General features: G+C 46.1%; 2 protein-coding genes across 4 annotated transcripts; one reads left to right on the top strand and one right to left on the bottom strand.

Annotated features, from left to right (window-relative positions):
• Positions 1 to 6: 6 nt before the first annotated feature.
• On the top strand, positions 7 to 9,085 carry LOC113206286 (GRB10-interacting GYF protein 2). 3 transcript variants are annotated; one of them, XM_026422291.2, is made up of 19 exons: positions 7 to 31; positions 694 to 783; positions 903 to 946; positions 1,042 to 1,261; positions 1,345 to 1,620; positions 1,695 to 2,053; positions 2,205 to 2,292; positions 2,382 to 2,853; positions 2,932 to 3,120; positions 3,238 to 3,404; positions 3,481 to 3,695; positions 3,780 to 3,870; positions 3,950 to 4,105; positions 4,182 to 4,421; positions 4,507 to 5,529; positions 5,634 to 5,751; positions 5,832 to 6,110; positions 6,198 to 6,436; positions 6,552 to 9,085. In XM_026422291.2, the coding sequence occupies exons 3-19, from the start codon at positions 915 to 917 to the stop codon at positions 6,675 to 6,677; spliced, it is 4,290 nt and encodes a 1,429-aa protein (XP_026278076.1). In that variant the 5' UTR covers positions 7 to 31; positions 694 to 783; positions 903 to 914; the 3' UTR covers positions 6,678 to 9,085. The 3 variants fall into 3 exon arrangements, with proteins under 3 accessions (XP_026278076.1, XP_052126954.1, XP_052126953.1); XM_052270993.1 differs by lacking the exon at positions 7 to 31 and adding an exon at positions 129 to 149; XM_052270994.1 differs by lacking the exon at positions 694 to 783.
• LOC113206316 (nardilysin-like) lies at positions 8,182 to 12,540 on the bottom strand. The gene is made up of 8 exons (XM_052271012.1): positions 12,124 to 12,540; positions 11,516 to 11,646; positions 11,131 to 11,485; positions 10,774 to 11,034; positions 10,444 to 10,683; positions 10,191 to 10,355; positions 9,734 to 10,109; positions 8,182 to 8,372 (listed from the first exon to the last, which is right to left on the bottom strand). The coding sequence occupies exons 2-8, from the start codon at positions 11,596 to 11,598 to the stop codon at positions 8,182 to 8,184; spliced, it is 1,671 nt and encodes a 556-aa protein (XP_052126972.1). The 5' UTR covers positions 11,599 to 11,646; positions 12,124 to 12,540.
• Between the last annotated feature and the right edge of the window lie 112 nt (positions 12,541 to 12,652).

Genomic DNA, 12,652 nt, shown 5'->3' with positions numbered 1-12,652 from the left:
CTCTTGTACTCTTGTGTTTGTGGAAAAAAAGGTATTGACACCTCTGTATTAACTTTGTCACAATGATTTGGACACGCTAGAACACAGTTAACGGCCTAGGTTCATACAGATATTGATTTCTTGTCACCAACTGCTCGTCAAGTTGATAAGTAACCAACCGAGCGTATGCCATCCTTGCCAGGTCAGGCCTTGTGCCACCTTGGCTGTGTTCAAAATTACAATAAATCCACGCACATGTTACACACATGACCACATTCAGCGGTCTCTTTTTAGTCTAATTTCAATTCCGATCTGATGTACTCAACTCTTTGGAGTTTGGTTGTGAGCTTACAAGTGTATGTACACAGCGCGGCGAATAACCTAAACAAAGGAACAGCAACCCCGCATATTTTAACTTCTTGAATGGGAATAGTTTCTGAACTATTTTCTCAATTATCAACATGTTTCGTGCTATTTGAGCTCTCTTTAGGGCGATCACTATATCGGATAGAGCGTATTCTGTGGAATGATTGTTGGCTTAGTGTGAGCACAACATTAAAGTGTAAATACTGTTGTGCTGCACACACTTTATTATTTGTTGTAATAAATGTTCTATGTTTGCGTTTGCATGTTGTGTTCAGTTGACTTGCATTAGTTTGTTTTGCTTCAGTGCCAATATTTGATTTTAATCTTTTCCTGTGTTTTCCTTCAAAGGCAGTCTTCGACTACCCTTTCTTTGCTGTCCTTCCTGTGCTTGGCGGTTTGCTGTTGGCTCAGTTTTCATTTGTGAAACTGGTTCATCAGGTAATTGCTGTCCCATCTATGTATTTGATTTGCCTCCCTATCATGCCTTTTAGTTCTTTGATGTTTAGTCTGTTTTATCATTTGTTTTTGTTGTTATCGATGTTTATTTTCTTCTTTAGTTCTTTTTGGAGATGACTGATTCCATGAAATTTGGGCCAGAATGGTAAGTACAATTTCTGGATCAACTTCCTGTCTTACCCTGTCTAAAATACATCCTGTATGCTAGAGAATCTTATATTTTATTGTATGGTTCTTCAGGCTTCGCAACATGGGGCAAGATGGCTGCACTGCTCCTCCTCCAATGTCAGCACCCACGCCTCGGTATCAACTTGCTGAACATCGATATGGCCGTGAAGAAATGTTGGCGCTTTTTGACATGCAAGTGAAGGCCCCAGATCCTTTGTCAACCTTCCCAGGTCTATTCGTAGACAAAACACAGGTTCCATTGGCTCTCATCCAAATGACGGAAGAAGAAACGGTATAATTTTATTAGTTGGCTTCTTATGTTAAGTTTTATGAAATTAACCCTCAACTCAAGAGTATTCATGTTTATCATTTTAGCGCCATTGGAATCGTGGCATTAACAGTGATGCTGTGTTGCGAGCAACAGGGAAGCCCCCTTCTGTAACATTAACTACTAGTATTAGAGGTAGTAGGGGTGGAACTGTTGGGCCTGTTACTTTGGGTAGGGGCCGAGGACGTGGGGGCTTTACTACCTATAACAGAGGTTTGAGCTATGAAGAAGGTGGAGACTCCCCCACTGGCCCACCCCATGGTCATTTGGGTGCCCCACCTGGTGGGTACACCAGAGGAACACGTCCATTTGACCGCTCTCAGGTGTGTGTAAATCTATACATAATAAATATTTGCTTTAGTAAATTTATTTAACATATTTCTTTGGATGCTATCAGAGTGACAGAAGCTGGAGCGAACGGAATGGCCTGGATACAAGTGCAGAATGGACTGCTACAAGCCCAAGAAAAGACTTCAACGATCGAACTTTAGGAGGGCCTTCACCTGGGAGGACCTTCACTACTGACAGTAACTGGCGACGAAGCCGGGCAGGAGAAGAGGAAGATGGTTGGAGAGCATCAGGGACAACACCTGAAAAGGGAAAATGGGGTGGAGCAGGCGCCAGTGGGGCTGCTAGAACCACTAGCTGGAGAGATGGAGACCGTGACCGGGAGAGGGAAGGGGAGCTTGCTGAAGGAAGAGGTGGTTATAATCGAGCTCATCGGCCTTGGGACCATTCTAGTAACTTACCTGAATGGTTAGTATTTCTCAGTTTTGACAAGAATTCAATTTCTAGGTTTTGTAGATTCTTTTCAATAAGTGTCCCGTCAAATGAAAAATTTCAGGTCTGGTTGCTGTATTTTTAGGGGCTATTTTATAGTAATATTTTGAAATTGTGGGCTTTCTAGGGCTGTTGATGGAGCTGATAATAGCAGTGGCAGCTTTGATGCACAGGGTGCCTTTCATGGAGGGCATACATATTCAGATGAGGAGGAGGTATGAAACTTGAAATTGTATTCTGTTGTATGATATTACATACTTTGTGCTGGAACTGACTGAAATGTAACATTGTCTTCCTATTGTAGAATGGTGGAACTGTTAATAATAGTGTCCTTAGACGCACTCGACTTCTCTCTGAGGGTAACAGTTCTGGTCCTGGAAAAAGAGATGGAAACTCAAATGCCAATCATAGACGTGTAGTGGCAACTGATCGAGCATCTGCAGAAAGAGTTAGTGAGAAACTTACTCCATATTTGGACAAACAAAATGATGTCAGAGTGCCATCTCCCTCTACACCACCTCGTAGTGAAGAATTCAAAGATCAAGAATCAACACCAATCAAACCTGTACAAAATTCCAAGAGTGATCCTGATTTGAAATCAAAGGAGTCTCCCAGCCCACAGGCAGCCCCACCAGCTAAGAGTAAACTCAAGACTCCTCCACATCCTTCTGAACTTCCAAACCCATTGACTACTTCAGCATCCATGCCAGCCATCAGTGTGCCAAATAACATTCATCAAGAAAATCATGTAGACACAAGACAACACATTCTCCGAGGTACAGTGTTACTTGCACTACTATGTTTTTACATTCATATCTTTATGGTTCACTTAATGTGCCTACTTTTTTTTTTAGAACACAAGTCCGAAGATGCAATGGAGAGGATGGGGGTAGTCGCCCATGATCTTGTTGCCAAGTTAATGGAAGAAGAGGAAGGCCCAATTCGTGATGACTTGGGTCACCATCACCATCACTCTCATATGGGAACTCATGTGCGGGAACCAGAAAAGTGGTTTTACAGAGACCCGCAAGGCCAAGTTCAAGGTACTACATTTATATCTAAAATAATAATGCTATGTCCCACCTGAAAGCAAGTGTACCCTACCACAAACCATACAAGTTTGTCCAATCTAATACCACTTTTAATTCAAATAATTTCAGGACCGTTTTCTTCCGAAGAAATGGCCGAGTGGTTTAGACTGGGTTACTTCAACCTGAATTTGCTTGTCAGGCGTGCCAAGGATGAGAGATTTTCTCAACTTCAGGATCTGATTAAAGTGTTTGGTGGGATTCCCTTCATGACAGAGGCAAATGTGCCTCCTGTTAAGGTAAGGAATTTTTTATGTTTGTCATATTTTAGAGTATATGGAAACATTTAATATAATTTGGGGGATTTTGGTTTAGGGGGCAGATCCTCTTTTGATGGGGAACCCAGGTGTTGGAATACCTATGGGCCCTGGTATGCCTAAAATGCCAATGGTTGGAATTCCCGGAATGCAAGGAATTCCTGGAGTACCTGGAGTTGCTGGTGTACCTGGCGTCCCAGGTATCCCTGGGGAACCAGACATTATGATGATGCAGCATCAGTATCAAGTACTACAGCAGCAAATGTTCTTAAGGTAGGTTTTTAGATCATTCTGATTGAACCAAAATTATTTATCCATCAATTTTCCTCATGTAATATCTTGTCCCAAACATTATAGACAACAATCTCAGGCTGCTGCTGCAGCTGCTGTGAGCAAGCTTCAACAAACAGAAGGCTGGAACACACTTTCTCCTATCCAACAACAGGAGGTACTTTTTTTTTCAACTTTCCAAAAATGCAAGTTCCTGTTTTTTTCACAACTCTCATGTATCATTGTATTCTTGATAGCTTGTGTCTCAGCACATTCAAATGAATGCACATATGGCTACTATGGATGCTGGCCCTCCAATTCTGCCCAATGCTTCTGCTCCAAGTTCTGTCATGGCTCTAATGTCACAGTTCCAACAGAAATCACAGCAACAGCAGCAACCACGTATGCCGCAGGTACAGTTAGCGCCTTCTTTTTTTTTGCCTTCTCTGAAAAATCATATTTGGCCTCTAACTTTCTTTGTAAATGCAGGCCAAAGATGTTCCTGGACCACAGCCAGGCCAACCTCTAGACCCATTGCAGCAATTGATTCAGCAAATGGGTGGATTGTCATCAAGGCTATCACCCCCACCCTCTCCAGCCCAGGCACAACAACCTTCTAATGATCAACTGCCATCAGATCCTATTCAAAGCTTGCTTAGGCAATTAAATCAGCAACAACAACAACAACAGCAGCAGCAACATCAGCAAGTAGCTCATCATCAAGCTGCTGTGAGTCCTTGCTCTGTTTGTTATAGGTGTCATTATTATTGAACTGTATGAATCCAGAATTATTGAATGTTTTAATTTCTTACAGGGGGACTCTTTGTGGGGAAGTCCTCTTCCTGTATACAACCATGGAAGTTGGCTTGGAGGTGTGCGGCCTCCTCTAGTTGGAGGCTCGGTGCCACCTTCAGGACCCATGCTTCCGCCATCTACTGCCTCACTCTGGGGCGATCTTAATACTAAGGAGATGAAGACTGAAAAACAAATTTTGGAAGAGCAAATGCTTATTGAAGAGGATAGGAAGAAGCAACAAGAACTCCTGAGAAAACAAGAAGAAGAAGAACAGCGCCGTCGTGAAGAAGAGATTAGGGCAAGACAGGAAGCTGAAGAAGCAAATGCACTCGCAGTTGCAGCTGAAGCTGAAAAACAGAAAAAGAAAGCAGAGGAAGCCAAACGAAAAGAAGAAGAAGCAAGACGAAAGGAAGACCAACGGAAAGCGGAAGAAGATCGGAAGAAGCAGGAGGAAGCAAAACGGCAAGAGATAGCAAGGAAGAAAGAGGAAGACAAAAAGAAGAAAGAAGAAGACAAGAGACGAAAAGAAGAAGAGAAAGAGAGAAAGCGACGAGAGGAAGAGGAGAAGAAAAGGCAAGAGGAGGAAAGACAACAAAGAGCAAGAGAAGCAGAAGAACAAGCCAAAAGAACTGAACAGCAACGTCAACAAGCAGAGGCACTTCGCAAGATGCAGGAGCAGCAGCAGAAGCAAGCTCAGGCAGCTGCAGCAATTAAAACCGCTAAGGTTGCTCCATGGAGTCAACCTCAGGCTGCCAAACTCAATTCTCAACCTGCTAGCCTTAGTCTTGCAGAGATACAACGCAATCAAAAACGAGAAAAGGAAGAACAGCTACGAGAGCAACAATTAATTCTTCAACAAATTCAGCAACAAAATCATCAGAACCAGCTTTCTGCCATGCTTGCATCCTCACTGGCTGCTGCTGAAAATCAGGCGCAACCTGCTCAAATGCAATTAAAATGGGCGGAAAGGAAGGCACCACCATTACCAGAGGCAAAGACCATGGAACAAATTCAAAGGGAAGAGCAAGAAAGAATTGCAAAGGTTGGTCTCAGTGTTCTAGTTGTTCAGTTCCGTATTTTGTGTAAATTTAGTTTTATGGTGTACTATGTTTTTATTCTTGTTCACCGTGATCCTATCATTTTCAGCAACTGGAACGAGATCGGGCAGAGAGAGCTGAACGAGCTGCTGCTGCTCGAGATGTTCCTGCTCCCTCAGTTGGCATCTGGGGCTCTGCGCCTCAAAGTCTTACTTGGGGAAATACCAGTATGCATTTTGTACTACTTATCTGCTTCATATCCACATTACATAGTCATTTGGAGAAGCTAATAATATTGCTCTTGTAGGTTCTGGACCAGGATTCTGGGATGAAGTTGCCAGTCCTGCTGTGTCTCCAGTAAAACCAGCTGCCCAAGCCATGAAAAAAGGAACACCTGTCAAAAGTGCCAGCGCATCGAATGTCCCGGCCTCTGCTCAACAAGGTGCTAAGTCTGCCAATAATTCAGCCAAGAAGAAGAAAGAAGAAGCCACTGTTCTTAAACTGTTTGAGCAGACTGTTCAGCGTACTGATGAGTTTAGTCAGTGGTGCCACAAAGCTCTTGCCTCTTTGCAGCCCTCTGTTGATAGTGAGTAATTTTTTTTTGTTGAGCCTCCATTTCTGGTTATAGTATTAGTGCTTTTGAGTTTGAGTAACATTTTCCCTTTTTGTTCAGTTCCCACCTTCGTGGGTTTCCTCAGAGATATTGAATCTCCCTATGAAGTCAAGGACTATGTTCGTCAGTATCTTGGTGAAGGAGAAGGTTCCAACGATTTTGCGCGTCAATTTCTTGAAAGGCGAAGCAAGTGGCGCAGTGAGAGACGAAGCAAGCCTGCTGCGGATGACATGTGTGCTCCTGCACCTGCTGTTAATCCAGTGTCACAACAAGCAAGTCATGACTTCCAGGAAGTTAAGGTAAGGAACAGTCTTCTTTCTTAGTTTAAATCAAGCATTAAAAACTGCTAGTAAGTAAAAAGTTAATTGAAGCCATTGTAGTATGCTCTAAAACTTGTTCATAACTTTCTTACAGGGCAAAGGCAAAAAAACCAAGAAGGGTAAAATGTTCAAAGTTGACCAGAGTATTCTTGGCTTCAGTGTCACTGCAGCTCCAGACCGCATAAATGTTGGAGACAGAGATTATGGCGAGGGCATCTAAAATTAGCTTCTCAAATTGTGATATATCACATCTCTTGACTATCTTCCTAATTTTTGTTTCTTTTTTGATAGTGTTTTCCCTGGCAGGTGAACATAAGACAACTTCCCTGTCTCTTTAAAAATCAAGCTATTTACAACATTAATTTTTTTGGTAAATTATGGACCTTTTCTTATTGTTGTTTGAATTTGTTAAATACACTGTATTGCCTGTTGGGACTTAACTCTTTGACCAAATATGTTTGCTGCAGAACAATGCAGAGAATTTTCAAAACTGAAGAAATTGTGGAAATGATTGTAGAATGTTTTTTTCTTTTGACCAAGGTCTTGAATGCTGTCAGTTCAGGAACCTTCTTTTCTTACCTGAAGTATTTGTAGTAATGGTATGAATAGGTTCCCCTGTCGACAATGTGCTAAGACAGATTAACATTTTCTTAGTACGTTACCATACAGTATTCGACCAACCTGTCTGAATCAAAGTGTGTGCAGGGTAATGTGAATGAAAGGTTTGTTTCATATCAAATTAGGTATGGAAGTATGTAATTCAACTCATGAAATCTACGTCAAATAAGTTAAATATGATTACAAAAGTGATAAACCTTCTCTAATGGGGTTGTTTCAAGAAGGTGTTGTTTAATTATCTCCCGGAAGCATTTTGATTTATCTTTGATTTATACTGTGTGTTTTGGCTACAGCCATAAATATTCTGTTGATTAGTGCAATGATGATGAAAAAAAATTTCCTCTTGGTATCTTTAATCTCATTTTTAAGTCTTATTTTCCATGCTAGCCATTGAATATCCGAACAAAGTTTTATTAGTGTTGTTATAATCATGATCCGCACATGGTAATGTTCCATTACACACTGAAATTTAATTGTCTGGAAGAATTGTCCCTATATTTGTTATCTGTTGAGGTGAAAGAAGAATTTGAAAAATCTGAATTTTAGGAAGTACAGGGTGTTTAATGAAACCAAATTAAGAAAGTCTATTGCTGCATCTCCTCCGATGCTTTTTAACATTTTTAAACTCTGCTTTTAACTATTGCCTTTCTAATATCTGCACCTCATACATTTCAAATGACAATTTCTTCTGCTGTAAAAGACCCTTGTGCTAATGTGATTTATGAGCATGTATTTATAGTTTTCATCATTTCTCTGCATTTTTCATTCTTTTTATATAAATTCAGTGTTTCTGGAGAGCTGCTTTCCTATTCCTTTAACATTCTTATTAAATACTTTTGGTGCAGCATTCTGTGTTGTGTGATATATTTGGATTGCTGACACCTTTTTTTTTTTTTTCCTGTTCCTTTATTTTTTCTTGTGTGAAGGCAGTACAGGTGCTTTCTGGTGTGCCAGCTTGACATCTTCATCTAACTTTAAATTGCCTGCAAACATTGTTTTGTCTATTTTTGTGACTTATTTATTTTTCCTATGTGGAGGAGGAAGTGTAGTTGTTTAAACAGTGATGAAGGTACCGTTGGTGCAAATACTTTTGACAGTTCTGTAGCTCAATCTATGAATCTTTTCATCATATTTTCATTTCTGGTCCAATTATGAGAAAAAAAGTCATCATGAAGAAGATTGAGAAAGATTTGAGCATCAGTTTTGTATTCTTCATTATTGCTTAGGCATTGATTGGGTGTATGAATGATTTTGTACTTGATTTGAACTCGACCTTGCCTGAATAATGTTATTGTTCCTACGGAACAGGATAGCCTGAAAATTAGGACATTTTGGGTAGTTATACTCTAAATTCAATGCAACATGATGCATTGTTAAAAACTTATTGTGATTCTGTTATTCAGTTGTTTACACTGAAGCTGTTTGGGGGCTCTTTTTCTCCTGTCTTATCCCACCCTTAGCTTACCAGCAAAGCATGGAATTGCTGGTAATTTTAGAATCAAAATATAATGATGCATTGTCTTGCATTTATGAATCGTCAAAGCCTTTGCACTTAGTAAGTAGAGCATGATTTTTCATATAAAAATAATTTCCTCATGATTGAGGATGGAACTGCCTACCATGTAGATATGTATGTCTTTTTTGTGGGATGTTACGTTGAAGCTGAAAAGAATGTATTTTTTATTTGTAAATACAATAGTACTTTACTGTGTGATAGAGGAGGTATGAGAAAATGCGGACATGTCTTGTTGATAATAATAAATTTGTTATTTTTGACCCTTTATTATGAGAGTTTTAATGTAAGAGGAAAACATGGATTATGTTATAACGCTCGCCTGTACCTGATGGACTCATTGGCGATAGTGATCTTATGCCTTACAGTCCATGTTCCTTTGAAAGTGGTACTAGCAGTTAATGCTTACCAACCTCATATTTCAGTATTTTCTGAAACTGGTGACTGTGAGGCATGTACTTGAACTTGGATGCAATAAATGTAGTCTTTGTACATTACCATGCCTTTTGTTCGAAATCCTGCGCTCCACAGGCCTAGGGTCCCTTCATGTGATAAGAACTGTAAAAGATTGTAATCTTAAGCAGTTGGATAAATGTCTTTGCCCAACAGCTTTCGATTTTGAGAGCCTTATTGTTTCTTCTTGAAAAACAGAAAAATATTCATTCTATTTTTTTTCCCTGCTATGGAAATGAGGCACATCTGGAAAGGATTGTCAACATGGAAACGCTGACAAGCAGCTGCAACATCGAAGATAATGTGACTTTGCTACACACTGAACCGCTTCATTAGACGTCCGTAACAACTCGGCTCTCGTGGGCTAGGTGGTGGCGGCGCGAGGCGTGGTCGGTGAGGCTGCCGCGGTGGACGCGGTGGCGGCTACGTCGGTGTCGTCGTCCTCGTCGGCCGCCTTGACCTGGCTGCCGGGCGACGGGCTGTAGCTGGGGCTGTGGATGATGCTGGTGGCCCTCTTGTAGGCGGACACGTCCGTCACGAAGTAGGCGGCGGGCCGGGCGTCGGACGCGCGCACGTAGCGCAGGCTGAAGGAGGGTCCTCCACCGGCGGCGCCGCCCCCGCGCGGGGAGCGGCTGCTGCGCTGCGCCTGTGCCGCCGCCTGGCTCTGCGCCTGTGCCGCCCCGCTGCTCGGCCGGAAGGAGAGCCGCCCCCGGACGGGGACGGGTGGCGCCGTCGGCGCCGCCGCCGCCGCCGCAGAGGACGCCGCCGCCGTCGCTGACGCGCTCGCATCTTCGGACGTTCCGCCGTCGCGATTTCCAACCACCTGCACCGACAGCTTGCGGCGCGTGTCCTGGCCCAGGTGGGCAAGGAACCTGTGTGTGGCGGGCAACGCGAGGCGCCGTCAGTAGCTGCACGAGCACACGAGCACGCCCCTCCGTCCCGGCGAGCGTCGCACCATTTCCGGAGGTCCTTGAGCCGGATGTTCTTGAGGCACTGTCGCTCCCGCTCGGCCCGGTCGAACATGTACGTGTTGGATGTGATCTCCTTCCAGTTGCGCGACACCTCGTCCTGTGCGGCCCGGGTTTGGGTGGGCAGTGCAGAGTGTGAGCTAGCAGCGTATAGGGTGGACCAACGACGCGACAAGCCTACCTGGAGATCGAAGTCCACGCACTCCTTCTCGTCGCGTAGAGAGCGTTTCACGAACTTGAATCGGCGGGTGCACTGCGTCTTGAGGGCGTGACTAAAGTCTCTGAGGAAGGCCTCGATGCGGCTGTCCACGTGGTCCATCGTGTACTTGTCCGCCTGGGAGTTGACCTGTCGGGACCCCGAGTCTGTGAAACAGGCTGCCGCCGCACACCGCGCCTTCACCCCACCCCCACCTCGTCGCCCGCGGGCATCGCACCGTGATGAGGAAGCCGAGGGTGTTGTAGGTGGTGCGGCGCTGGCACGTGACGTCGTAGCCCAGCTGCTCGCGCGTGCGCAGCGCGTTGAACACGGGCTCGTCCAGCAGCTGCACCAGCAGCTCCGACATGCAGCACTTGACCACGGTGGCACGCCCGCACTGGTAGTAGTTGACGGTGCTGCAGTTCTTATCGTCCGGGTTGAAGGTGCGGACCCGGCAGCACCTCTCGCCCAGAGGCACCTGTGAGTGGGCGCCAGCCTGTTAGGGCGACCCTCTGAGACGGACACGACGCAAACCCCGATGAAGTCGGCGGTGACGAGGCTAAAGAACGTTGGAGGCCAGCCCCGTAAGGGGCGCGGAGCATCTTGCCTGGCACACGGCCAGCGTGGGGAAGTCCTTGGCCTTGAGGGGCCGGCACCGGAGGGTGTCCGCCACGCGGCGGCAGATGGTCAGCGCGCCCTCCATGCTCACGTTGCCCTGGACGAGGCACTGGATGTACATGCGCTGGAGGAAGTCCTTGGCGAAGCTCTTGAGCTGCTCCAGGGTCGTCTGCGCGATGACGCCGTACTTGTCCACGGGCGTCCAGTATATCTGACGACAATGCAAGGAGGGTAGTTTTACACGGGGCCGTCGTCGTCCTCCGCGGGGATCGCACCCCGGGGGGCGGAGGAGCGAGCAAGAGCTCACCTGGAGCAGCAGCGACATGCGGAGCTCGTTGGCCAGCTTGGTGGGGTTGACGAACGTGTTGTGGTACAGGCGCCGCAGGCTCTCCTGCATGGCGGCGAACAGGGCGCCGTCCACGTGCTCCGCGACGCGCGACAACTGCGCGAAGATGGCATCGAGCAGCAGCGGCAGCTTCTGGCTGGCGGCACGGGGGCGCGACAATGGCGGGGTGAGCTCCGGCTGCACTCGGGTGCTCGTGCGGGGTGTGGTGCAACCCCTCCCCACCCTCTTCACTGTGTGTGTGGACACTCGATCCCCCACGAGCCGCGCCAGCCGCGCCCTCCACACGACCACAGCCACAGGGTGGAGAGGGGCATTGTGTCGTCTTTGTGGAGTGGACGCGGCTCACGCGGCGAGCGAGCACCTGAAGCCCTCGACGCGCACCACGAGCCCCTTCTCGTTGGAGTACACGCAGTAGTTGAGCAGCGCCATCTCAGCCGGGTACAGCTCCTCCACGAGTTGCTGTTTGAGGACCGTCACCTGCAACAGTCGATGGTTCTTTCTGTCTGAGCGGACAGGGAATGGTTGCGCCCCGGATAAAATCCGAAAATGGGGGAAATTTCAACTTTTAGACAGTCCCTTATTCTCAAAATCCGAGTTTTCCTCTAACTACAGGAGTTCTTTCAACTTTTCCTTTCTACCTCACAAACAACATACATTGGTTTTGCTGTAGAGTTGGCTATGCTGCCAATATTACTCAGTTTGTCTTCCTGTATTGAGATTGATGCACCTGTTTTGGCGCCAACTGAACCACCACTCAGACTCAGTAGATGTCAGTTGTCATCGTCACCCAAGTTACGTGTCGTGTGACGTCCATTGCCTTGCGGTGCTTCCTAATTCCGCGGCCCTTGGACCAGTGAACGTTGGTTCAACATCTTCAAGTTAGTCACGATCAAGACCCATCATCAACAACAGAACTGTTTTTACCGTGATGGGCAAATCTCTTTTGTCTCTTACCAGCAAATCGAGCAGCACGGCGTTCTGCAGTGACTTGATGGGCAGCGGCGACACGAGCTGGAAGTAGAGGAAGGCGACGGGCAGCTGGAAGGTGTCGTCCCGCCGGTACCACACCTCCAGGACGCCGTCGTGCAGGATGCGCGTCGGGTACTTGGTTGCGGACTTGCCGTTGAGCGGCAGCGGCGTAAAGTCTGTCGTCAGGAACCTGCGGCGAGGTTAGTCGGAACACCACGACCCACGACCCCCTTAAAAAAACTACGCCAAAACATGAGGTGAGTAACATCGGCATCGGTCTCCGATAATGCCTATTTTTTCCCTTTTTTTGTTGCGAAGCAATTACTTTTCCACATGTTTTCGACTGCGAGCGTGTTCATTACCGCAATATGTACACCACAACGGGCGCGTTTTCGAGCGTCTAACGAATCCCCCCAACCGCCCCCCCCCCACACCATGTTCCACCATCACCAATGATGCCTCATTTCTTCTCCCATCCAACCCCTGCGGGCCCACCACCCCTTCCCTTGCTTTT

This window comes from Frankliniella occidentalis, unplaced genomic scaffold, assembly GCF_000697945.3.
Source record: "Frankliniella occidentalis isolate FOCC.00 unplaced genomic scaffold, Focc_3.1 Scaffold146, whole genome shotgun sequence".
Taxonomy (NCBI): domain Eukaryota; kingdom Metazoa; phylum Arthropoda; class Insecta; order Thysanoptera; family Thripidae; genus Frankliniella; species Frankliniella occidentalis.
This window is presented reverse-complemented; position numbering and strand designations above follow the sequence as displayed.